Source organism: Pelobates fuscus, chromosome 2 (assembly GCF_036172605.1).
Source record: "Pelobates fuscus isolate aPelFus1 chromosome 2, aPelFus1.pri, whole genome shotgun sequence".
NCBI classification, from domain to species: domain Eukaryota; kingdom Metazoa; phylum Chordata; class Amphibia; order Anura; family Pelobatidae; genus Pelobates; species Pelobates fuscus.
In genome coordinates this window covers 268,395,959-268,423,634 of record NC_086318.1, presented here as the reverse complement: position 1 = coordinate 268,423,634, position 27,676 = coordinate 268,395,959, and the positions used below count along the sequence as shown (strand labels likewise).

Below are 27,676 nucleotides of genomic sequence, written 5' to 3'. Positions count from 1 at the left end.
AAATTGCATTTCTAAGCCAAACTTTCAATGATGCAAGTTAGAGTGACCCATCAACATTTCTATTTACAAGATTGTAATACTTTTTTTTTGTTTGTTTAGGAGAGATTAGTGCAATGTTTTCCTCTCTAACCAGCTTGTCAATTGATGGCAATAACATATCCCTGGTGAGTTTTGTATTGTGAAAATGTAACACTTGTTTTATTCAATAGATGCTACTATTCAAGCACATAAAATTTGGCATATATGTATACAGTGATATCTACAATTTTTTTTTTGCCAGGGGCTGGTTACATAAGCAAGCTAGAGCTAAGATACGGGGGAGGGGAATTACTAATGCCCACCAGGGAATTTTAAACATATTTTTTTTTTTAACTAGAAATGGTTGTAGTAACCCTTTAATGAATTTCTTTTTTTTTTTTTTATTATTTTTTTTTTGTATTTATCATGAATTATCATAATTAAAGCACAACCTTTCCATTTTATGAGTACTATGCATACGAACATTTAGCAACCGCTGACATAGTGCAGATATATAGAGAAAATGCAGTGGGAAACTGTCAGTGTCTAATTGCTAAGAGTATTCATCTCTATGAACTGGGTTGAATGTCTGGACTGGCTTTGGAGTGGTCTAATCCCTGTGCTTTTGGGCTGGGTGGGTCTCTACTTGGGTTTGGGAATGTGAGATCCGCCCACTTGATGCAGCCTGGAGGGTGTATCTGGCGGAGTCTGGGGATGCAGGCCAAGGTGTTAGTAAAACGCCTCAGGATCCTCTGCCGAAGTCAGGGTCTGGGATGTGTCACCAACGGTCAACTCTAGGGATCCTTCCATTCCCCAGCGATATTTTATAGAGCAGTCTCTGAGTTTCCTGGCTACAGGTGCCAATTTTAGTTTTTCCACCAGCACTGAGAACGGAATGTCTCCATATATGGCCAATTTACATCCCTCAAAGGTTATAGTCCCTTGTGTTCTGGAGAAGTTCATGATCGCATTTCTGACTGTCACATCACGTGTCACCGCTATGACGTCCCTGGTAGCTCCTTCCTGTGCCGCTGAGGATTTGCGGACTTTGAACACCGAGGTGATCTGTGGTGGGGTAGACCTTCCTCTGATTCCTAGTGTGTCTATAAGGCTCTGTGTGAATTGTAGTAGCCGCTCGTTTCTAATTGCCTCAGGAATCCCCCTGAGGCGAATGTTCATGCACCTGTGGCATGTTTCCAGCACTGTCACTGTGCGGTTTAGCCTCTGTACTTTCGAGGCCAGGCCTTCCATTTGTGTCTTGGCCTCTTGTAGTTGGGTGTCCCTGGCAACCTCATTCACCTCCATAGCTCGAACTTTATTGTGGACTATCCCCACCTCGGCTTGGACCACCTGAAGGTCCTCTTTCCATACTCTTCTGAGGTCCAGCAGGAGTTTCTTTATATCCCCCTTCGTGGAGGGGGCTGAATCCTCATCCGACTCCGATGAGTTGGACTCCCTGCTCGATTGTCGTGGCGTAAGAGGCTCTTCCTCCCCAGAGGAGTCATCCAACATCTCCTGTTCTCTTCTGGCCTCAGGCGCCATCTTGGTTTTGCGAACGCGGCACAGGCCTTTCAAAGGAGAGCCGGATATCTTGTAGGCGAAGTGTCTCTGGGCGTTGAGTCTTTTTGTTCTTGCGTCCCATTGTATCGTCTGGTGGTGGTTGAAGTTTCTGTCGGGTAAGTCTTGTTTTTTTCGGCCAAAATTGTGGTTATCACGTTTCTGGTACTGAGCCTCACACTCTCTCGATCGGCCACGCCCCCCCCCCCCCCTAATGAATTTCTATGCTTAAATCAAACCGCTGTGGATAGCTTAGTCTTCACATTTATAGAAATTAATATTTGATTCACTGTGCATTTCTTGATGACCAGAAAAAGGTCCACATGAAAATTGCACACAGGAAAATCACACTGTCATAAATGCCCACAAAGAAAAATGTCCATACTGAATATTATGCACATATAGTCATTTTCATTTCCCCCTTTATGAGCATGAATATTACCTACATTTTATTTTGTTATCGATATCTTATGATTACAATATCTCATATTCATATCCTGCGAAATAGGGGCATCTACCTGGTCAGACCACAACCCAGTACTACTGACTGTAACAGACCACTACAATTACCAAAACCGCAGTCCCTGGAGACTAAATGAACAACTCTCACGCGACCACCACTTCACACAATCTGTACAGATCTGTGCAGGCATACTTTGAGGCCAACAACACTGACAACATCTCCCCATTAACACCTGTGGATCGCACACAAGGTCTCCTGATTTGCAGAGCAACCTACCTTAATAAGAAACACCACACGTCACACATTCAGAACTTACAAAAGCTACATGACTTGCACAGAACCAATCTGCTCAACCCCTCTAAAGAGACACAACTATCCATTGCAGCTATTCAACAACAAGTCAACACGACAAATTTCCAGAAGGCTAGCTATGCTATCAATAGATTGAAAGCTACCACTTTTGTCCTGGGAAACAGAGCCAGCAAAGTGATGGCCCAAAGACTAAGGGATCAGCAGTCCAGATTTAAAAAATCAATACCTATTATCTCCCTTCTCCCACACAAATTTGCAACGAGTTTGCAGACTATTACAGCTCTCTCTATAACCTAAAGGATAACAAGAAGGTTCACCAACCAACCACAGATGCAATCAACAGTTATTTAAACAAATTAAACTTACCTACACTACAAGCTGTCCAAGTCACCCACCTAACAAGTCCCATCACAACACACAAGGTCATAAAACTGATCAAGACAATGCCTAAAGGGAAAGCCCCGGGCCCCGACGACCTGACTAATATACATTACGCTACCTTTAAATCCACGTTAGGCCCACACATGAAAAAGTCCTTCAATCATGCCACTCAACAAGGCACAATACAAATTCTTATCTGCACACATCATCACCCTCCCCAAACCTGGGAAGCCACCGACACTTTGCCCAAACGTTCGACCTATTTCCTTGCTAAATGCAGATGCAAAACTGTATGCCAAAATATACGCGGAAAGACTCAAAGGAATACTGCCAAGCTTGATCTCCACAGACCAAGTTGGATTCGGGACAGGCAGACAGGGCACAGACAACTAACGCAAGGTGCTGGATATCCTCCACTACCTCAATCAAACTAAACAACAGAGCACATTGCTTTCCCTTGACACAGAAAAAGCGTTTGATCGTCTAAACTGGAGCTTTTTACATGCAGTACTGGCCCGAAACGGCTTCCCACCCACTTTTCTGAACATGGTCAGGGCCCTATACAGCACCCTTCAACCACAGTTCTGAACTCAGGCTTCAGCTCAGCAGCATTCCAAATCACAAATGGCACACGTCAGGGATCCCCCCCTTTCTCCATTGCTATACGTACTGGCGCTAGAACCCTTAGCAATAGCAATTCGCAATAACCCGGACATCCAGGGAATCACAATAGGTGACTGAGAGTACAAGCTAAATTTATTTGCAGACGACATCCTCCTCCACTTTATCCAACCCGACAATATCACTCCTGAACTTACACAATACGATACAAGAATACAGCAAACAATCCTATTACCAACTAAACCTGACCAAGACGCAAGCTATGTGCGTCAATACACCCAAAACAGACGTTGACAGATATAAACTTGCATTCAAGTACGACTGGAGAGATGACTACCTAACATTCCTAGGGATTAGATTAACAAAAAAGATCAGCGACCTGTTCGCTGCTAATTATACCAAACTTCTTAAATAAGTGTAAACCACATTACAAACATGGCAGAATACATTTTTGTCATGGATGGGCCGAATTGTGGCCATCAAAATGACAATTCTGCCAAAGATCCTATATATGTTCTGCTCACTACAAATATCCTTATCACAGTCGTACCTCCTTCACTCCTTTTGAGAAAATGTGCCTACAGCACATGCCAACCCGGAAAACAATATTGGTGTGTTACAAACGAACCAACTCAACTGAGGTAGAACCCCTTGGCGTTTTATGACCGAATGGCACGCAGACTTGGGCAAAACACTGACACAAGATGAATGGGATAACACATACACCACCCACAAAGGCCTCACTACTTGCGCATCCCACTTAGAAGCTTCACGAAAGTTGATATAGAGATGGTACCTTGTTCCATCAAAACTAAAAGTAATATACCCCAACACTAGCAACAGATGCTGAAGGTGCTTGACACATGAAGGGACGATGCTCCACATCTGGTGGACATGCGAGGCAGCACTGACATACTGTAAACAAATGAGACCTAATAGGGAAAGTTAAAGGGTGCATACTCGAACATAAGATAGAAACCCTTCTGCTCAAATTAATGCCCACAGCATGCCTAAATACATAACCAAACTAATATTCCTCATGCTCACCTCAGCATCTTTACTATTAGCTAGAAAATGGAAAACCCAGCTGACTCCCATTCCGGAGACAGTCACGATGATCACCACTACGCTCGACTACGAGGAGATAGTGTGGAACCAAAACAAACTTGGATGAACAACACCACAGCGAAAGCGATGTGGACAAAATACTTGCAGACTCAAAGTACCACATAAATCCATCTCAACCCCATGTCAATTATATACAACAACACAAGGTTTACCCATGAATGTGGGCAAGGGGCTGCCAGAGGCACAGTAACTACAGGATAACAAAGTTAACAACAAAGTTGTTAACCCCTAACCCTAACCCTTTCCCTCATCCGTACCCCAACTAATTTATAAAATAACAAAAACTGCCAAGTGGCAGCAAATAACAAACGGTCAACACAGACACGCAAATGAGGTCAGCCGAAAGAGGACATACAACAATATCCCTACTGTATACATATGATGGACGTGCATCGACAACCTTAACCCCTTAAGGACCAAACTTCTGGAATAAAAGGGAATCATGACGTGTCACACACGTCATGTGTCCTTAAGGGGTTAAACTATGCTCTCATGTCACGATTGTCACAAATGCAACATTGTACAGATTAGCGTTCATATGGAGCATATGGAAGCAATTGTACCACCTTAACCTAGTATGTAACTAACAGCAACATATATTGTGTCACATTTGAATTCCCTCTCCCCTTTTTTTTCTGTAACCCCCTGATAGGACTTATGACAAAGTAAAAATTGTCAAATTGAAAAAATCTCATTCATATGCAATAATTAGCATTTTGATTTTATAATGTATAATAAATAATACCTTTGCTATAAGTATACAAATTTTCTGCTAAACAAAATGTTGCCTGTATATGTAGAGGGCTTTAACCCCTTAAGGACAAAGGCAATTGTACAACTTCTGACTGTAGTGGACTAGGCCCTGTACCTGTCCTGTGGGGAGATGTTGTCAGTGTTGTTGGCCTCAAAGTATGCCTGCACAGATCTGTACAGATTGTGTGAAGTGGTGGTCGCGTGAGAGTTGTTCATTTAGTCTCCAGGGACTGCGGTTTTGGTAATTGTAGTGGTCTGTTACAGTCAGTAGTACTGGGTTGTGGTCTGACCAGGTAGATGCCCCTATTTTGCAGGATATGAATATGAGATATTGTAATCATAAGATATCGATAACAAAATAAAACCTGTTGAGCTGTTCCTGGAGGGAACTGCTTGCTCGCCTCCTGCCCAGTGATTATGGTCCCGGGAAGATGGGACCCTTTAAACACATTGACTGGGCTTAAAGGAGCACTCTAGGCACCCAGACCACTTCAGCTTAATGAAGTGGTCTGGGTGCCAGGTCCCTCTAGGATTAACCCTTTTTTTTTATAAACATAGCAGTTTCAGAGAAGCTGCTATGTTTATAATAGGGTTAATCCAGCCTCCAAATCCTCTAGTGGCTGTCTCACTGACAGCCGCTAGAGGCGCTTGCGTGATTCTCACTGTGAAAATCACAGTGAGAGCACGCAAGCGTCCATAGGAAAGCATTGTAAATGCTTTCCTATGAGACCGGCTGAATGCGCGCGCAGCTCTTGCCGCGCATGCGCATTCAGCCGAAAGGGAGGATCGGAGACGGAGAGGAGGAGGAGAGCTCCCCGCCCGGCGCTGGTATAAAGGTAAGTTTTAACCCTTTACTCTCCCCAGAGCCTGGCGGGAGGGGGTCCCTGAGGGTGGGGGCACTGTAGCGGAGGGCAGTATTAGAGACCACGATCTCCGCTTGTTCCACAGGTAAATCCACAGTCAGCGCTGAAAAGTAAGGCAAGTCCCCAAATCCTCCCAATAACCGGACGAAACACAGTTTGGGAGTCAACTAACTCGCTTTATTCACAAGCTGGCATATTTAAGCAGTTCCCCATGCAAGGGGTTTCCGTACAGATAATTCAGGGGATTTCTCCCAACATGCATTGTTCTTCTCCCAACAGGCATTGCTGCACAAGAGGGATACTCCGACTAAAATGGACGATTAAGTGGATTATCCCCTCATGCAGCAGAACCGACAATTTACTTTAAAATATATATTTTACACAATATTCGGTACATTGAGATGACCGAACGTTCGGTAGATAGCTGGGGTCTGAGCGCACCTTTTGTGAGAATACCGCTCAGATCCCAGCTGAAATGACCGAACGCCGCACAAATACAGTTTTGCATAGAAGTTCCCCTCAATCTGTCGAATGTATTTAGGGGAACGATTCTACCGAAAACCGGGCTCCCGAATGGCCTGGAAGTGCAGCGGTGTTCGCATCATCGAGTAGCCGTTTTTAGTTCCAGGCACTCGACGACCAAACACCGCTGCGAAATAGACGAATCCAAGATGGCCGACCGCCGCATGGTCGGTAGTCGAACGACGGCCACCCAGGATAGTCTATAATTACCGATTGCAACATTGTTGCAATCGGTTAACAAGTGCCACACGACCCTAAATGTGTGATCTACCAGGGGGCCCGTATTAGTTCGGCGAACGGCTTAGATCGCCGCTGTTCGCCGAACGTAGTACTTGTATGCTGGTAGCTTACGGCTGCCAGCATGCGAATCACTATAGCATAACATACACACAGCAAGTATACACGGTACACAGTACAGCCTACAGACAACCTTCCCATATTATAGTTCAGAAGTGGCTAGGTTTGCCACAATGCTCCCCCAGAACCAAGCCGGCATACACAGTCTGATCCCAACGGATCGGCTTGGGGAGGTCCGGGAAAGTACTCACAGATCACTTTTCAAGTTCAGTCTGTCTGGATAACCCGTCGGCGTTACCGTTTTGTTTCCCTGGGCGATAGTGTATTGTAAAGTCGAAGGGCTGCAGCGCCAAACTCCAGCGCAGCAGCCGGGCGTTATCCCCAGCTTCACGGTTAAGCCACACCAACGGGTTGTGATCTGTGAGTAAGGAGAAAGGTTGTCCATATAAGTACGGCTGTAATTTCTTAAGGGCCCACACCACGGCCAGGCACTCCTTCTCAATGGCGGCGTAGCTTACTTCTCGTGGCAATAACTTTCGGCTCAAGTAAGCTACGGGATGTTCGCCGCCATCAGTTCCAACTTGGCTCAGCACTGCCCCCAATCCAAACATTGAAGCGTCTGTGTGGACAAGAAATCGTTTAGTTGGATCAGGAGCAGCAAGTACAGGAGCATTAGTTAGTGCAGTTTTTAGTTGTTGGAATGCCTGTTCACACTCTGGGGCCCAGACAACCTGTCGAGGAAGATTCTTACGGGTCAAGTCAGTCAGGGGTTTGGCCAGGGCGCTATAATTGGGCACAAACTTTCTATAGTACCCGGCGGTACCCAGAAATGCTAACACCTGGGTTTTCGTCCTAGGGGTCGGCCATTTAGCTACCGCTTCCACTTTAGCTGGTTCGGGTTTCTGTTGCCCGCTTCCCACCCGGTGGCCCAAGTACTGCACCTCTGCCATCCCTATATGGCACTTACTGGGTTTCAGCGTCAACCCTGCCTCTCCAATGCGATCTAGTATGGCCCCTATGTGTTGTAGGTGCTCTGCCCAGGTCTGACTGAATATAGCTATATCGTCTAAGTAGGCACAGGCGTATTCCTGGAATCCGTCCAGTAACCGATCTACCATCCGCTGAAACGTCGCCGGAGCGTTTTTCATCCCGAATGGCATGACTCAAAATTGATACAAGCCAAACGGGGTGACAAACGCCGACTTAGGGATGGCATCCTCGGCTAGTGGAATCTGCCAGTATCCCTTACATAAATCTATGGTAGTGAGATACTGGCCCTGTGCCATCTTATCCAGCAGCTCGTCTATCCGGGGCATCGGATAGGCATCAGACACCGTTTTGTCATTTAGCCTCCGGTAGTCGACACAGAAACGTGTCGTGCCGTCCTTTTTGGGTACCAGCACTACCGGCGATGCCCAGGGGCTATCGGAATGCTCGATAACCCCTAGCTGCAACATCTCCGCTATTTCCTTTTCCATGTGGGTCCTGACTGCTTCAGGGACGCGGTACGGAGTCTGCCGCATGGGTAGCTGTCCCGGGGTTTTAACTCGGTGGGTGGCTAGCGGAGTGTACCCAGGCAAATTGGAGAAGGTAGCCCCTTTAGCTACGATCAGCTCTTGTACCTGGGCACGCTCCTGCGGGCTTAGCCGCTCCCCCAGCTGAACCCCCTTGGAGGGCTTGGTCTGTTCTTCCTGTTCCAACAGGTCAGGTAGGGGCAAATTCTCCTGATCCTCCGAGGCTGAGGCGCATATCACCGCCACGTCCTCTATCCTCTCATGGTAGGGTTTGAGCATGTTCACATGGAGCATGCGTCTCTTCCCTACCCCTGAGCAGGGGCCAATCACGTAGGTGGTGTCACACTTCTGTTCCACCACCTGGTATGGGCCTTGCCAGATGGCCTGCAGCTTGTCTGTGCGGACAGGTTTTAAAATCAAAACCTTCTGCCCTACCTGAAAGCTGCGGTCTCTGGCTCCCCTATCGTACCAACGGCGCTGGCGTTGTTGGGCCGCCTGGAGGTTGGTGCGCACTTCCTGAGTCAGCGCCTCCAGACGGTCCCGGAATTCCAGTACGTACGATACAATAGGGGTTCCATCTGGGCTACTCTCTCCCTCCCAATGCTCTCTAATGAGGTCTAATGGTCCCCGTACCCTTCTCCCAAACAGCAATTCAAAAGGGGAAAATCCTGTGGACTCTTGGGGTACTTCTCTATAGGCGAAGAGTAAATGGGGCAGAAAACGTTCCCAGTCTCTGTGGGCCTCTCCGAACGTACGGAGCATCTGTTTCAGCGTACCGTTAAATCTCTCGCATAAGCCATTGGACTGGGGGTGGTATGCAGAATTTACTATCGGCCTAATGCCACATATTTTCCATAGTTGCTGGGTGACCTCGGCGGTGAATTGGGTGCCCCTATCGGATATTATTTCTTGGGGAAACCCCACCCGGGAGAATATTTTCATTAATGCCTCGGCCACTGTCTCGGCATGGATATTCGAGAGAGCTACGGCCTCGGGGTATCGGGTGGCATAGTCCACTACTGTCAAGATGAACCGTTTACCGGAGGGACTGGGTTTGGGTAATGGCCCCACTATGTCAACGGCCACCCTACTGAAAGGTTCTGAAATAATCGGGAGGGGACATAATTTAGCTTTGTGACGGTCACCTCGCTTGCCTACTCACTGACATATATCACAGGAGGTGCAGTATTGTCTTACATCTTTAGAAATCCCTGGCCAGAAAAATGCATGAGTTAACCTATATCGGGTACGAGTCATTCCTAGATGTCCAGATAAGGGAATATCGTGAGCAATCCTAAGTAGCTCGGGACGGTACTTCTGGGGAACCACTAACTGTTTGGTGGTCACTGTGACGGACCCTCCCACTCCCCGTTCTGCAATGCGGTATACTAGCCCCTTCTCCCAAGTATACCGCTCCCCCTCTGTCCCCGCTTGGTTAGTGTGTACCCTGTCTCTGTACACCTGTAATGTGGGATCTGCCTTTACCTCGGCTTCAAACTTAGCTGGGGTATCCCAGGACATACGTGTCGGGTGAGGGTCTTGGTCTCTTACCTGAGCCTCAAAGTGTGTAGGTGGAGCCGTGGTGCGGGCCTGTTGCCGGGTGGTGACTGGATGGGCTTCTTGGTAGGGAGCCTGTGGGACAAAAGCAGATGTCATCTGGCCCAAGTCATTCCCCAGTACCACATCCGCAGGTAGGTTTTGCATGAGACCTACTTCCACAACCCCCTCTCCCACACCCCAATCCAAATGTACTTTAGCAGTGGGCAAACGGTACACTGCTCCCCCTGCCACCCTCACGGCCACTGATCCACCAGTGTGAGCGGACCCGGAGACTAGGTGGGGTGCGATCAAGGTGAGCGTGGCTCCGGAATCTCGGAGCCCTTGTACTTCTTTCCCCTCCAGCGTCACCAGCTGGTGATGATGCTGCCTGTTGTAAGTTGCTCTGACCGACATCACCTCGTGTAATACCCCTAGTGGTTCCTCGGGTTGAACACTCCACATCTCTTGGGCCGCTGGTTCCCGCTGATAATAATGGGCTGCAGCCCTTGGTGCAGGATTCGGTCGGGTTTGGTTCCAGGTGGGTCTGCCCCGATTTTGGGTGCATTCCCGGACTATATGCCCCCACTGTTTGCAAGAGTGGCACTGGATATTGGCACGTCCATTGTACCGGGAGGCTGGTGGTATATTCCCTGGGGCCGTGCGAAAAGGGGTTGTAGTGGGAACCGGGGCAATAGGAACGCTGGGTGACCCTGTGGGTCGCGGGTAACTCTTGGAGAGGGTTATCTGATGCCGTCTTGCATCAAAATGCTGGTCGGCTAATTGTGCCGCCTCGGTTAGGGTGAGAGGCTTCCTGTCTCGCACCCATTCTTGGGTCACTGGAGCCAACCCGTCGAAGAATTGCTCTAGCAGCATCAACTGCCGCAATCCTTCCATGGTAGTGGCTTGGCTCGCTTGTATCCACCCTTGGGATGTTTGGTCCAGCTTGTGTGCCCACTCGGCATGTGAGTCTTTATCTGGTTTCTTCAGGTTTCTAAATTTCCGCCGGTATGCCTCTGGGGTGATGGCATACCTTTCTAATATCGCTCGTTTCACTTTCTCATAGTCCTTGCTGTCCTTGCTGGGTAAAGCGCGGTATGCGTCAGCTGCCCGCCCTGCCAGTCTACTTGCCAGCAGGGGGACCCACGTTGCCCGTGCTAAGTCATGTAAATCACACAGCCTCTCAAAATCTTGTAAAAACCCATCGATTTCCTCCTTCTCCTCGCAGAATACTTTAAATGCTTGATAAGGAATTTTGGGTTTTACCTGGCTGTGGGATGACTCCGTTGTGGGCATTATTAGGTTCAACATGTCCACTGATATAGGCTGTGGTAGAAATGCCAGCCTGGTCCTCATTTCTCTCTCGTAGAGAGTTTCTTCCATGACTGCTGGGGGTGTAGCGCTGCGGGCTTGGTCTCCCTCCATCAGCTCGGCAATTAGTACAGCCTTGGGTTTGCTGCTGGCTACTTTACCCCTGGCTTCCAGTAGTTCCTTTAACGTCTGTCTCTTTAGTTTAGAATAATCCGTCTCCATTCACTTCGGTAGTCGGTTCTTTCGTTGAATTCTGCTTGCCATTCCCTTTTCTCATTCGGCAGTTGCAATTTGCACGAATTGCGCTTTTCGGCTGTAAGGTCGGATCCCGTCGCTTGCCACCAATTGTAGCGGAGGGCAGTATTAGAGACCACGATCTCCGCTGGTTCCACAGGTAAATCCACAGTCAGCGCTGAAAAGTAAGGCAAGTCCCCAAATCCTCCCAATAACCGGACGAAACACAGTTTGGGAGTCAACTAACTCGCTTTATTCACAAGCTGGCATATTTAAGCAGTTCCCCATGCAAGGGGTTTCCGTACAGATAATTCAGGGGATTTCTCCCAACATGCATTGTTCTTCTCCCAACAGGCATTGCTGCACGAGAGGGATACTCCCACTAAAATGGACGATTAAGTGGATTATCCCCTCGTGCAGCAGAACCGACAATTTACTTTAAAATATATATTTTACACAATATTCGGTACATTGAGATGACCGAACGTTCGGTAGATAGCTGGGGTCTGAGCGCACCTTTTGTGAGAATACCGCTCAGATCCCCGCTGAAATGACCGAACGCCGCACAAATACAGTTTTGCATAGAAGTTCCCCTCAATCTGTCGAATGTATTTAGGGGAACGATTCTACCGAAAACCGGGCTCCCGAATGGCCTGGAAGTGCAGCGGTGTTCGCATCATCGAGTAGCCGTTTTTAGTAGCACTCGACGACCAAACACCGCTGCGAAATAGACGAATCCAAGATGGCCGACCGCCGCATGGTCGGTAGTCGAATGACGGCCACCCAGGATAGTCTATAATTACCGATTGCAACATTGTTGCAATCGGTTAACAAGTGCCACACGACCCTAAATGTGTGATCTACCAGGGGGCCCGTATTCGTTCGGCGAACGGCTTAGATCGCCGCTGTTCGCCGAACGAAGTACTTGTATGCTGGTAGCTTACGGCTGCCAGCATGCGAATCACTATAGCATAACATACACACAGCAAGTATACACGGCACACAGTACAGCCTACAGACAACCTTCCCATATTATAGTTCAGAAGTGGCTAGGTTTGCCACAGGCACTATAGTGGTCCTTTAAGGGGATTTTTGTACGTCACTACTGGCCCTTTAAGAACCAACCAAAGGAATATAAAATAATATTGCAGAGACTTCGGACTATATAAATTATGCAGCACAGGCCATTAAGCTGTCTAACAAAATTTGTGTCTTTTAAAAGGTGTTCGTGTGTTGCTTATTCTGTATATTCACCTTGTATGCAGCATTCGGCTGATTGTTCGGTAAAATCACTCCGTTTATTATACAAGTGAAACTGCCAAACAATCAGACCACCCCAGGAGGAAGTGTGCCTCCAATTACCATTCAAAACAATGTTGCAAACGGTAATTGGCAATCCGTGCAGTATGGGCTTTTTTCTCTGGGTGGCCGCCATTCGGGAAACGAACACGTGGCGGCGGCCATCTTAAACTCCCGAACATCGATGTTTTGCCGTTGAGTGTCTGGAACTAAAACCGGACACTCGACTTGGCAAACACCGCTGAGACCTCCAGACTTCCATGTATTCGTGCCGAAACTACCGAACGGGCCGCCGTTCGGTAGAAATATTCATACGAACAAGGGGATTCAAATGAAGGCAAGCAACCGCTATTTCATTCGGTATTTTCATCCGGTTATACCCACGAACAGAGACCGACCGCAAGGCAAAAACCTATGGAACTATTTTGGGCTACTGTTGCCTGTGCGGTCGGTCATAACTTTAAACCTCCATAACTCCCGAACCCCTGGTCCGATCTGGGTGATTTTTGAGTATGTTACTCACCCAGACCAGGGCGATCAGGGGATCCCCTATTTAGTAGTGTACTCTAGGTATCTGGGGTACATCCAGAAATGTGGGGAAATAATGTACATGATTAAGTGGATTATGTGTCATACTGAGGGGAGGAGATGTGTGGGAGGTAACTCATGTGTGATTGGTGTATCGGGTAATTATTGTAAATCCCTCCCTTGCATGGGAGAATGCTTTAAAAGAAGGTTGAGTTCTAGTTCTACTCCTGATGCTGTGTGTCGTCCAGTGATTGGGAAAGGTGATGGGATTTTATTGCTGATGGTGATTACTATGCTGCTGGATTATTCTCTCGGTGTGGATATTGTACCTGGGATTATTGCTGGTTCCTGAGCCACACCTGGACTACCAGCGGAAACAGTCTGTGAGAGACCAGCGCTCCACTACACTGACCAAAACAAAACCTAAAATTTGAGCTATATATGTCTGTTCAACTATGATTTACCTAATTTATATTAAGTGTACCCACACTTATTATATGTAATTTTTTGAGAATTATCGCTATCTTGACCATTTGCAGAAGTTTGCAACCCAGGGTATTCAAAATAGGGTATGTCCAGTCTTGTTAGTAGACACTCAGTCACAAACCCTGGCCAAACTAAGTGTTCAGATTAGTTTTTTGGATTTTTCACAAAAAAACTGTAGCTTCACTGATGATATTATTTTATACATTTTACTGTTTTAAAACACTTGTGTCTGTGTTCAGCAATGTTTCACGAGTTCAATGTTTCAACATTGAGTACAACAGTATGCCTTATAAATGAAAGCCTTGTTTCTCCTGAAAAACAAAAAGATATATATTCCAGAGGCCGGAGCTTAATATAAAAGAGGTAAATTATGGTTGAACTTAAGGATTATATAGTGTCAGGAAAACAAGTTTGTTTTCCTGACACTATAGTGGTCCTTTAATCATGCAATTCTCAACCCCTGTCTTTCCAGCAGCCCCCATTACCCCTTCCCCATACTTTTTTTCTTCTTTCTATTGCTGTCCCCATATAATCCTCTTACCATGATTTTCTTCCTCTGATTGACCCGCTACTTCTCTTCCATGAACTGTGTCTTACATTATTCTCTTTCCATGATTCCTTTTCTCTCTTCTATTTTTCTTTTCATTAAGTTTTCTCTCCCCATCTTCCCGATTTCCCCCTTTTTATTTTCTACCTTTCTCTGCTCCCTGTGGTCTCTTACCATCTTCCCCCCCTTTTATTTCCTACCTCTCTCTGCTCCCTGTGGTCTCTGGCAGGCTGCTGCTCTTTTCCTTTGCTGGCTGTGAGAGGGCTATATGTGAGAGGAGAGTCCTGGAAGTGATATAACTTCCTAGCCCCGCCTCTCCCATCATACAGAGCGCCGCATGGGACAAAAAGAAGCAGACCTGGCAGAGAGAGCAGGGGGAGAGGCGATCTGCAGTGTGGTAGGCTGCTGGGGCCCTGCATGTCCTTAGAGACCCCAGCAAACTATCAATGGATGATATTTTTTTAAACATTTGCCTTTCCAATTGGAGAGATCTCTGATCTGATCTCTCCAGCTGAAGCTTGACTTTGCAGCCGGCCCCTGGTTGTCTCGGGCCCTTGGTCCATGACCGATGTGCCCGAGTGATCAGACTGCCCCTCGTGCTTCCTCTCCCTTTTGGATACCTAAATCTGCAGTACCTATCTCTGAGTTTTAATATGTTTTACATCTAAATATTTGGCTCCTGTACTGTTTTATTTATATACTGTTTAACCTTTTGTTTGTTTCTTCTACTGTGTAGTCCACAATAAATGAGATGAATAAGCTGAAAACTCTACAGTCACTGAATTGTCATAACAACCCATTCATGGATGGGGGTAAAAACCCAGACACTGTCCGTCAACTCATCATTTCAAAGATAGCCAACTTAAAAATGTTAAACAAGACTGAGGTACTAATTTTGTTTTTTCTTTTCTTCATTTCTCTATTATAATGGTTTTATTTATTTTTTTTACTAGTTTTATTGAACAATTTGATACACTAAAGTAAACCTGCACTATTTTAGTGGGTTGTGACCTGGTAGTGGGTAATAAATCAGCATGAAATCCCAATAACATACAGACAGAGACATTCAAAGACACAAACGGGTTCTAAAAAAATGAAAATGTGACACACAAACTGGACCATAATAGTTGTCATCTAACAAAAATTAGTAAATAAAACAAAAAACTAAATCAAATCAATATTTATTATGACAACCCTTTGCCTTTAAAACAGTATCAGTTATTCTTGCAAATTATTTAAGAAACTTTGAGGGTAGTTTGTTTTTGTTCCAAAAATGTTGGAGAACTAACCACAGCTCTTCTGTGGATTTAGGCAGCTTCAGTTGCTTTTTTTTTTTTTTTAATATAATTCCAGGCAGACTAGGTAATGATATCAGCACTCTTTGGAGTCTATACTATCACATCCATATCTTCTTTTTTTGTTTATGCTGTAGATCAAGCATGCCAAACTCGCGGTCCACAATGGACAGCTTTGCGGCCTGGCGAGCCGCGCGTACATGCCTAATTGCCTAGTGATTTAAGCAGAGTAGGCACCTGCCTTCCCCACATTGTAGGTGCCTACTCTGCTATAATTTACCCGGCTGGGAAGGAGGGGACGGTGGATGCAGCAAAGGAGCTTAGTGTTCCTGCTCCTCACTGCTCCCTCGCACGTGCCATCTGTAGTGATGCCAGGTGCCGGGATATGACGCCATATTCCGGCATCACTAAACTGTGCGCGAGGGAGCTGTGAAGAGTAGGAAGGAGATCTCCAGACAGAAGATCCCCACTGGACTGCAGGAATAATTACAATAATATGAGTGTGTGCAAGAATGTGTAAATGTGTGTGTGTATCTGTGAGTGAGTGTGTCTGGGAGTGAGTGTCTGTCTGTGTGTCTGTCAGTAGTATGTGAGTGTCAGTGTGTGTGTGTGTTTGTCAGTGTGTGTGTGTGTGTCTGTCAGTGTTGCAATGGCCGCGGCTGGACAGTGGAGGACCTGGAGGTGCACGGAGGCACACAACGCCACGTTACATTCCAACGTGACGTCAACGTGCTCCACCTTCACAGGGTGTCAAGAAGTAGCGGGAGGAACCGCTTTGGCACAGGGTGCGGACAGTGCCATTTGGGATATTCCAGAGGCCGGGCTTCGGAGTCGCATAATGGCAGCGGCAATGTGAGTGGAGTTTGCTTGTTGGCTAGAGGGGGGAACTGGGATTTAGTAGATGGGGATGCTGGGTTTTTTTTATACTGTACTTTTCAAAATAAACCTACATTTCTAAGTTTTGGGTTTTTTTGCAGCCCACATAAACTTAAACCTTGTTTATTTGGCCCTTGCTAGACCTTGGGTTTTACATGCTTTCTGTAGATAGTTTGTATTGATTTAAGCTGTATGCTGCAGAATAAAATTGGGGATCTCCAAGTCCATTTTTTTTTTTTTTAGAAATGCAGCCCCACACTTACATGGAACCTCTATCAAGCTTCACTGTCACTTGCAGACGCTCTTGCCTAGTCTATGTAACTGTTCTTGTAACTCTCTCCAACCCTTCAGTGAACAAACTTATCTGTGTTATCATGCATAGTTGGGTTGTATGGCCTTCTTTCTACGTTGGAGGTATGGATTTTTGGCCACAAGTCTTCGATGAAGACCACCTCTGACCAGAGTGCTCTGGACAGTAGATAGGTGTACCAGGGTCCCACTGGTTTATGTCAATTCTGAGCTCATGGCTCAGTTGTACATCTTCCGATTCCAAAGGAAAAGAAGTACAATGTATCTTTAAACGACTGCACTAAGTATGCCTACCACTAAGTCCTGTAGGAAAGCAGTAAGTCAATGCTTTCCTATGAGGGCTTCTACTTCACATTTTTACACTGTCAGTGCAGCGGATGGGTCTGTTATGTCAGCCATACTGACAGCCACTAGACGTAGACTTAACCCTGCACTGTAAATATTGCAGTTTGTAAAACAAATGCAGTGTTTTACTTTGGATGCCAATCCATCTAGTCATTTAGCCAATAAAATATGCACATAATGGTCATTAGCTGTCTCAGAAGCTTAAATGTGTACGCTCCTTGTTTGCAAAGGAGATGTACATAGTTGACAGAAAAAAAACAAAAGCTAATGTAGGTGAGTAGACACTCTTCCCTTTGCATAAGGGAGAACAAATAATTAAGCACACACAACAAACATACACCAGAAAAACTACAACTTAACGTAGTTCTTGTGAGTATAGCCAGTCCTTGCAGGCTTTTTGTTGTAAACCCTTCTTTTCAGAGAAAAGGCAGTGTTTACATTACTGCCTAGAGACACCTCGAGTGGCCACAACTCTGATGGCTACTAGAGGTGCTTCCTGGGGCAGTGCTGCACAGTGTACAGCAACGACTTTCAGCGTCTCCACACTCTGCATGGAAACACTGAACTTTTCTAATAGAGATGCATTGGTTCAGCACATCTCTACGAGGAAATGATGTTTGGCCCCCACCTCACCTCCTTGACAATCTCAGCCAATCCACTGCTTTCCCTGTGAGAACACTATACATGTTTGTGTTCATGACCCTATAGTGTTCCTTTAAAGGGACTCTCCAGGCAGCCCCTGTTTACTCACCTGGTTCCAGCGCCGGGAGCCTCGAGAAGCCGCGCCCCCTATTTCGTCAAAATGACGATATAGGCGGGCGCGAGCAGGGAGCAATCAGACGCTTCCATTTGGAAGCGTCATTGCTCCCTTGTGCGCATGCGCGGCTTCGCCGCACATGCGCACAGACTTCAGAGGGCGGCATTCATGCTGCCCTCTGAAGTCCTCAGCGCACTACCGCACATGTGCGCGGTGTGAGCGGACGCGAGCTGAGCTGACTGACAGCTCAGCTCGCGGTCTTTGCCCGCCCCCTCTCCTCTCTGACAGGCTGGAGAGAGAAGGCGCGCACACAGTGCCTTCTCTCTCCTGCACACGTCAGACGTATTTTTTTAGGGCCCTGCATCATAGGAAGTGCCTCTAGTGGCCGTCTGAGTGAAGGCCACTGGAGGTATTCCTATCAATCTCTGAAAATACAATGTTTACATTAGATTGCCTGCAGGGAGCTATAGATCTCACCTGAACAAATACATTAAGCTGTAGTTGTTCAGGTGACTATAGTGTCCCTTTAACAACTGAAGTTGTGCTATTTTTTGGGGGGAAAAAATCTTTTGGGGGTTTTACCTGCAGCCATTTCAAGCAGAAGCATCTTCAAGTACTCCAAAATGCAGAATTGTTTATTAACTAATATCAAAGGAACACTCCAGGAACCAACATAACTTAGGTACTTTGATTTTTGGTTTTGGCCTCACAATCATGCTGTATTTTTTCCACGTTCAAATGCCATTTTTTTTTATTTATTTTTTTAAATTATGTTTTATTTATTGCAGCATAACTCCTTTTCCTTAATAACTTTACTTTTCTGTTTGCAGATCCTTCCACAAGAGAGAAAAGGTGCTGAACTTGACTACAGAAAAATGTTTGGGAATGATTGGTTAAAGGCTGGTGGAAGTCAAAATCTTGAATTAAACAACCCAAATAAAGAGTTTTGTATTAACCACCCTACTTACAAATCTCTGATAGAAAGTAAGTAGGCTGAAATTGTGGTTTCACTATGTATTCATTACACACAATGGTAAAATGTACATTTGTTAAAGGGACACTCCAAAATAAATGTAGCTTAATTAAGTGGGTTTGGTGTATGGATCATGTCCTTGCAGTCTCACTGCACAATTCTCTACTATTTGGGAGTTAAATCACTTTGTTTATGCAGCCCTAGGCACACCTCCCCAGCCTGTGACTTATACAGCCTCTTTACACACATCCTCTAAAGAAAGATCTGATTTTTAAACTTCCCTTATGCTACAATGTGTTTAATTTAGATATTTTTATCTCCTGCTTTGTTAATTTTTTGCTAGAGCCTGCAGGAGCCTCGTGTGTGATTAAAGTTCAATTAGGAGCAGGAGGTAAAAAGCGTCTTAAAGGGGCCCTCCAGGCAACTCAACAAGCTAGCAAAGCAAGTATACAGCGCGCAACACATAATTGTAATAGTGGGTTATATCTTACTTAATTTATAAGTGCAATGACATGCAACCCTCTTAAAATGTGTATACATATGTATTATAAAATATAATAAAAGCACACATATACCCCAAAGTCTGGTATAGTTATCCCTCAGAAAATGAGAAAACAGAAAAAATGATATAGTAATCACAGGTAATACTTGGATAATATTATCTGAAGGTATCACACTCACAATTTTCTGAGCGTGTTAAAAAATCTGGCTCGGCTAGTACAGCATAGGTGTGATAGTTATAGTTCCAGACAGGGTAAGTGACAGCTTTTTCCTCCATAGAAGGAGAAACCAGAGAAGGCAACACCAGTTAAGGTAAGATAAACAATATTTATTAAACAAACAATATGAAAATATTACATTCAAATTACTGGAGTGCCATATAGTACAAGTCCACAGGAATTTTACACAGCACAATGCATTTCAACGCTACTTGTGTCTTCTTCAGGTGTCTACAAAATGAGGTACTTCTAAAGCGCATTTTTACGCTATTTAGGGAATAATGCATTTAGTGACCGTAGGTTTACTGTTGGAGGAGATAAGGATTTGCTTTTTTTTTTTTTTTTTTACCTATACAGTCCTTTAAGTAAATAAACAGTGCTGTAAGATCTGATTGAAAAGTAAACCATTTTTTTCATGTAGGCTGTGTGAGTGACAGAAGGTGTGGCTAAGGTAACAGAAACAGATATGATTGAACTCCTAAATGACATAGAATTTCTATTTATTTATTCCATGATGATATTTTATATATTCCAAGAGTTTTATATATTTCTGAAATATAGCATGTGGAGCATTGCAACTACCCAACCTAGATATACTCATTTAAAAAGATACTTGTGCCATGTTTATTAAAACATAACAGATGTTATACAAGTACTAGATTTGGAGCATTCACTATGGAAACTGAAGGAATGATTGGTTTTACAAAGTTTAGCACTTACCGTATATACTCGAGTATAAGTCGAGTTTTTCGGCACATTTTTTTTTGCTGAAAAACCCCAACTCGACTTATACTCAAGTCAATGTCTGTATTATGGCAATTTACATTGCCATAATACAGACAAGGGGCTGTGTAGGAGGGGGCTGGCAGGGAGCGTTTACTTACCTCTCCTGCAGCTCCTGTCGGCTCCCTTCTCCTCCGCGCCGGTCTGGTCAGCTCACCTGTCAGCTCCAACTGTAAGTCTCGCGAGCCAGCCCCCTCCACTGAACTGCCAATGCCACTGGACCACCAGGGAGTGAGAGCCCCCCTCCCTGCCATGTATGAAGCAGGGAGGGGGGGACGAAAAAATAAAATAATAATATTTAAAAAATAATAAAATAAATAATAATAAAACCCCCCAAAAAAATATTAAAAAAATAATAATAAAAATGGCCACCACCCACCAAGGCTCTGCAACACATACACAAACACACACTGCATCACACACACACACACTGCATCACACACACTGCATTCATACACACACACTGCATTCATACACACACACTGCATTCATACACACACACACTGCATTCATACACACACGCACTGCATCCATACACACACACACACACTGCATTCATACACACACACTGCATTCATACACACACACTGCATTCATACACACACACTGCATTCATACACACACACTGCATTCATACACACACGCACTGCATCCATACACACACACACACACTGCATTCATACACACACTGGACTCATACACACACACTGCATTCATACACACACACACACACACTGTAGATAAATATTCAATTAATATACATTTTTTGGGATATAATTTTATTTAGAAATTTACCAGTAGCTGCTGCATTTCCCACCCTAGTCTTATACTCGAGTCAATACGTTTTCTCAGTTTTTTGGGGTAAAATTAGGGGCCTCGGCATATATTTGGGTCGGCTTATACTCGAGTATATACAATATTCTTGTTTTGCCTTTATGACCATACAACAGTGTTTATTGTCATGCAATCTTGCATTTTCCCTTTACTCTCACTCTTTATTTATTGTTTCTATCATCACTTGTTTTTTTAGCGATCCTGTAGTATTAACCTATATGCACACTGATATTTCAGGATATTCCCTGTAATAATGAATGCAGGTTCTCTTGCCTAAGGTACTTTAAAATAGTTTGCTTGACTAATATGCCACATGTGAATAGATAAATACTAAATACAGTTATTGACCAAGGGTTTTGCCATAATCGTTGCAGTTTTTTTTAGAATTCTGTTTGTGGGCAGTAGAGTTTTACTTTAAGGAAACCATTTCATCCTAGTCACTTGGTATTTTGAGGTTGTTTATCTTTAAAGGGGCACAGCTGCATTGATTATGGTGTCAGAAGTGACCTGGTGCCAACCCACTGTTAAGAGTCAAACCATTTTCGAATGGTTTACACTTACCTCTGGGTGCACACTGACTTTCAGTTCTTAACAAATTTCTGTTTCCATTTAATATTAGCAATATCAATTCTGTCTGTGATGGAGAATTAATTATTTTACCTGTGCAATGCTTAGTGAATATTCCCCTAAACATACAGAGCTATCAATATATGCATTAACCTATAGATGTATTGCATACTGAGACGTAGATTTAATGACATATATTATCCTTTATCTACAAATACCTGGACAAGTCTTCCTTGATGGTTTGTTTGTGGAAGTTGGGGCGAGGTAAATAATTAATAAAAGGCCCACTGCTGTAATTAGTACATCTGGAGATGCCTTGCCTAACTCACCTGCAGTACCTGAGAAAATGGGACTTGTCATAGATACAGGTAAATAAGGGTTAAACAGCCTTATTGTCTTAGTTAAGCCTTTCCATGTCTACAGGGGTTAAAAGCAAGAATTTTCTCTCTTGGCTGCAATCGGTACTCCCTTTTCTCTTTCTCAGGGCAAGCACAATCTCCCTTTTCTCTGTTTCACAGGCCAAGATAACCTTCGCATAGTTTAGAGAAGACGTGCTAGACATGCGCAGAAGCATGTCTTCTTTAAACTGTGTTTGTTTCATATATACACTATACCCGCGTAAAAAAAAAAAGCACCTCTTTTTTCTTAAACCTCATAATTACTGGTCTGCTTTAATTTTACATTAATTGTTCTCCACAGTGAACATATACAAAGATTAAGAACAGCAGCATGTGTTACCAACATAAGTCCATTCCGCAACGTGCACACGGGGGTTCCGCGGAATGATTAACCGATGCTATGAGTATAGCACCGGGGAAACATTACTGCTCAACAGGGACCCGTTCGAGTGCCGCGGTTCTTTAAGACCGCAACCGGGCCCCTGTAATGTCGGCCGTCATGCATAGAGACAGCGCGGAAGGGAGAGGAGGAAGCTGCAGAGTTAGGGGAGAGGAGCACGAAGAGCTCCAGACCCCTTCACTCCCCCCAGCAGGACCAGGACTCCAAGCCACCCTCCTGGACACACAAGGTAAGCTAACAGGAGGGTGGCTGGAGATATATAAAAAAATCACTGTGTGAGTGTTTGAGTGTGTGTGTGTGTGTGTATTAGTGTAAGTGTGTATATTAGTGTAGGTATGAGTGAGTGTGTGTATGTGTTTGTGCTTGTCAGGGTGTTTGTGAGCGTGTGTGTGTCAGGGTGTGCATCTATTTGTTTTTTACATATATCTCAGTGTGCTACTGTGTGTGAGTGCACACGCCTGTGTATGTGCCTCTGTGTGTCAGGGTGTGTTTTTTATGTCCGTGTGTGTGTATCTGTGTAATGGTGTGGGCATGTATTAATGTTTGTGTGTGTCAGGGTGAATGTGTGTATGTCGATGTGTATTTATATGTGTGTGAGTGTGTATGTGTCAGTGTCTACTTGAATTTGTGTGTATGTGTTGGTGTATTTATATGCATCTGTGTGTTTATGTGCATGAATATCTTTGTAAGTATGTATGTGCATACATCCAGTCAGTGAAACACCAGCAAAACATACAAGCACACTCCTGCAAGCTAATACAAATATTACATACAAACACACCCCTGCATTCAAACTCAAACAAAATATATACAAAAACACTCCTTCACTCAAACAAATATACACAAATGTATTGAAAAAGAAAATATTAGATAATATGAATAATCCAATATAATTTCAGGAGTAGTATATACCTTTACATTTTAAACTTATTTGATGCAATGCTAAAAAGACCTGATATAGCTTGTATTAAATTGTTAAAACAGAAGTATGCATTTGGTTGAATGAGTCCAATAATAAAAAAAAAATGTCTCTGTATGGATACAATTGTATCCCTGAAATGGAAATTCACAACAGTCCGTGAATTTTGTTAGCTATTTCAGCTATTTCCAGTTATAATCAAACTGGGATTTGTATGCTGGATTAGCTGAATTAATATTGTACAGTATTATATCTATCTGCATGTGCAGTAATTTATATCTTAATAACAATGTACTATTAAAAATAATTATAATAACTAACAGATCATGGTAAATGACGTGTAGTATGATGGAAGAAATCCCTCCGTGCTTGCAGAAACTGAGGTAGAAATCCAAAGTGCTTGCTGTATTAAAATCAATTTATTGACCACAAAGTAAACAGGATTCGCACTCGCAATTATGTAAAAAACTTTTCGTGCTGTACTGGAGTCAGGAAAGTGCGGTGCTAGCAGCTGTTAAGTTCTCGTCCTGCCGGCAGATGAAGCTGAGAGCCGCGTGCGTGTCACCGATCTTCCTGCGTTCCAAATGAAGCCCGGTCGTCTTTACGGTAAGTGCCAGAAAGTTACTGTAAGCACTATGCTGACAGCTCCGCCAGGTTCTGTGAGCTCAGAGCGTTGCCGCGGTTACCACAGCAACGCTCCGAATCTCATGAGAGTGAACTCTAGAAGCTCCTGAGGCTGCTAGAGTTCACTGTCACTACCAGGGCTTCCTAACTAGTGATTGCAAGAAATGTCCCCCCCATACACACACAATGCTATACATACACACACACTATCCCCCATACACACATACTGCCCCACATTATGCTGGTAACAGCAGGATGTGTTACCAGCATAAATCCATTCTGCAACGTGCACACAGGGGTTCGGCGGAATGATTACCCAATGCTATGATTATAGCACCGTGGAAACATTACTGCTCAACCGGGACCGTTTGAGTGCCGCGGTTTTTTAAGACCGCCCCATACACACACACTGTCCCCCATACACTCACACACACTGCCCCCCATACACACACACAATTACCTCCTATACGCACAATTACCCTCCAACACTCACTGCCCCCCACACACACACTATCCCCCATACACACACACTGCCCCCCATACACACACACTATCCCCCATACACACACACTGCCCCATACACACACATTTACCCCCACATACGCACAATTACCCCCCACACACACACTGCACCCCCCCACACACACACACTGTACCCCTCATGCACAAACTGCCCCACATACACACACACACAAACTACATCCTTCACAAACACAGTGCACCCATGTACACACGCGCACACTGCACCCCTGTACACACGCGCACACTGCACTCCTGTACACACGCGCACACTGCACCCCTGTACACACGCGCACACTGCACCCCTGTACACACGCGCACACTGCACCCCTGTACACATGCACACACTGCACCCCTGTACACGCGCTCACACTGCACCCCTGTACACACGCTCACACTGCACCCCTGTACACACACTCACACTGCACCCCTGTACACACGCTCACACTGCACCCCTGTACACACACTCACACTGCACCCCTGTACACACGCTCACACTGCACCCCTGTACACACGCTCACACTGCACCCCTGTACACACGCTCACACTGCACCCCTGTACACACGCGCACACTGCACCCCTGTACACACGCGCACACTGCACCCCTATACACACGCGCACACTGCACCCCTGTACACACATGCACACTGCACCCCTGTACACACATGCACACTGCACCCCTGTACACACATGCACACTGCACCCCTGTACACACATCCACATATTGCACCCCTCACACACACACTCTACAGCCCCTATCCCGGCAGACCTCAGGTCTGGTTTCTTAAACAGTTTGACTACTTACCCTGGGAGGGCACTACTGGCACCATAACCACTACAACATAATGTAGTGGTTATTGTGCCTGAATTGTTTCTTTAGATAATCTACCAGTGCCACTCCCAAGATTAGGGGCCCAGTATATGCCACATCGCTGTACATATATACAACCTAGAAAAGATGTTTGACTTGGGGTGCCTTGGAAAAATATTGAAATATTAAGGGCGCCTTGAAACTAAAAAGTTTGGGAACCACTGATCTAAAAATATATTTTTCTCTTTAAGATACATTATAGTTCATAGGTTATTTGGCATGAAATTTAGATGTTATGTAGCGCAAAGCTGTATATTCATGCACTATTTACATTTTTGGTTAATTGAACTTGTGACTGCAGAGATGACATGCACTTTTTTCATAGCAAAAATGTTATAAAATAAACAAATACAAAGTTCAGAAAAAGACCTTAACCACTTCGCAATGGTAGGTAGAAATTTTCTGTCATTGCAGTCCTACCCTTTAAAATTCCATCATTTACAAAGATTAACCCCAGATCGCTGCAATCGCGGCAATTGTGGGGTTAATGCAACTGCAATCTGCCTCGGTGTCTGAGGCAGATGAGTGGCAGCCAACTGCGCGGTCCCTGCACATGTGATCGCTCTGACACGCTGCAGAGACTCCTGATTCGCCTCGCTGCATTTCTGTGTTCAGTGTAAAGTGCAGGGAGATGAATCGCTGCAGATTTGTTTCTTACTGTAAAAAAATGTCTTATGAAATACGGTGACCAGAAAAAAGCCCATATGAAAATTGCACCCCACTGTCATAAATGCCCACAAAGAAAAATGCCCATATTGAATAATATGCACATATAGTACCGTATATACTCGAGTATAAGCCAAGTTTTTCAGCCCATTTTTTGGGCTGAAAAACCCCAACTCGGCTTATACTCGAGTCAGAGTCTGTATTATGGCAATTTGCATTGCCATAATACAGACCGGGGGAGAGGGGGGCTGGCAGAGCTGTAACTTACCTTTCCTGCAGCTCCTGTCAGCTCTCTCCTCCTCTGCGCCGTCCGTTCAGCACCTCGGTCAGCTCCCAGTGTAAGTCTCGCGAGAGCCGCGGCTCTCGCGAGATTTACACTGGGAGCTGACAGAAGAGCAGAACGGACGGCGCAGAGGAGGAGAGAGCTGACAGGAGCTGCAGAACAGGTAAGTTACAGCTCTGCCAGCCCCCCCCCCCCCCCCCCACTGAACTGCCACTGGACCACCAGGGAAGGAGAGCCCCCCTCCCTGCCATATATCAAGCAGGGAGGGGGGACGAAAAAAAAAAAAATAAATAAAATAATAAAAAAAAAAATTAATAATAAAAAAAAAAGGGGTATAAGGACCACTATGGGAGGGGGGGGGGTATAAGGACCACTATGAGAGGGAGGGGGTGGGTTAAGGACCACTATGGGAGGGAGGGGGGTATAAGGACCACTATGGGAGGGAGGGGGGGTATAAGGACCACTATGGGAGGGAGGGGGGGGGGGTAAGGACCACTATGGGAGGGAGGGGGGGATAAGTGTGAGTGTCCACTAGAGCAGGCAGCAAAACACAGTCCAGTCCAGCCCTGCCGCAGTCTGAGCCGTTCACCAGCTTCCCTGGTGTTGCAGCCGTGATGCGGAGTGCTTGTTTCGCTTCCCTGGGCAGGGTCTGAAGGCAGGGGTTACAGTGTCGGCTGAGAGCGCTGGGAGTGGGTTGTTTCTCCCCATGTCTTCTGTGCACATGGCATCCGCCATCTTGGGCCTGGCTGTTAGGCCCCACAGCTTCAGTCGCCATATTTTCGTCAGGGCCTCGGGGTGAGGATCGGGATCACCCCCACCGGTCCAGAGGGGGGGGGGGGGGAAACGGGGCCTTGTTCACGCTCGTTTGGGCCCCAGGTTGGGTTCTGTTAGGCAGGATAGAGGGGCAGCGGCCGTCTGCCCCCCTCACCGCCGGAGTAGGCCTCGATTAGGGCATCCGTGCCCTCTCCTCCAGGGGACTGCAGCTCGGTGAGCCAGCCTCACCCTGGATCCAGTGTCCCTTTAGCTCTGTGGACTGCCGCTGGTGATTGGTTCTGGAGCTGAAAAACCTGAATTCAAAGCATAACGTTTGATGGCTTGCAGGAGCTCAGTTTGCATGCTGCCATCCAGCTTGGCGGTCCGGCCCCGCCCCCCACGTTAGCATATTTAA

General features: G+C 45.5%; 1 protein-coding gene across 4 annotated transcripts in view; it reads left to right on the top strand.

The window, feature by feature from the left end:
• The window catches only part of TBCE (tubulin folding cofactor E), a 439,454-nt gene that overhangs the window by 279,633 nt on the left and 132,145 nt on the right, over nucleotides 1-27,676 (top strand). For all 4 annotated transcript variants that reach the window (XM_063443380.1, XM_063443381.1, XM_063443379.1 and 1 more), the window contains 3 exons: nucleotides 100-164; nucleotides 15,107-15,256; nucleotides 18,783-18,936. In XM_063443380.1, coding sequence (XP_063299450.1) covers nucleotides 100-164; nucleotides 15,107-15,256; nucleotides 18,783-18,936 — 369 coding nt within the window. The remainder of the gene's footprint in view (nucleotides 1-99; nucleotides 165-15,106; nucleotides 15,257-18,782; nucleotides 18,937-27,676) is intronic.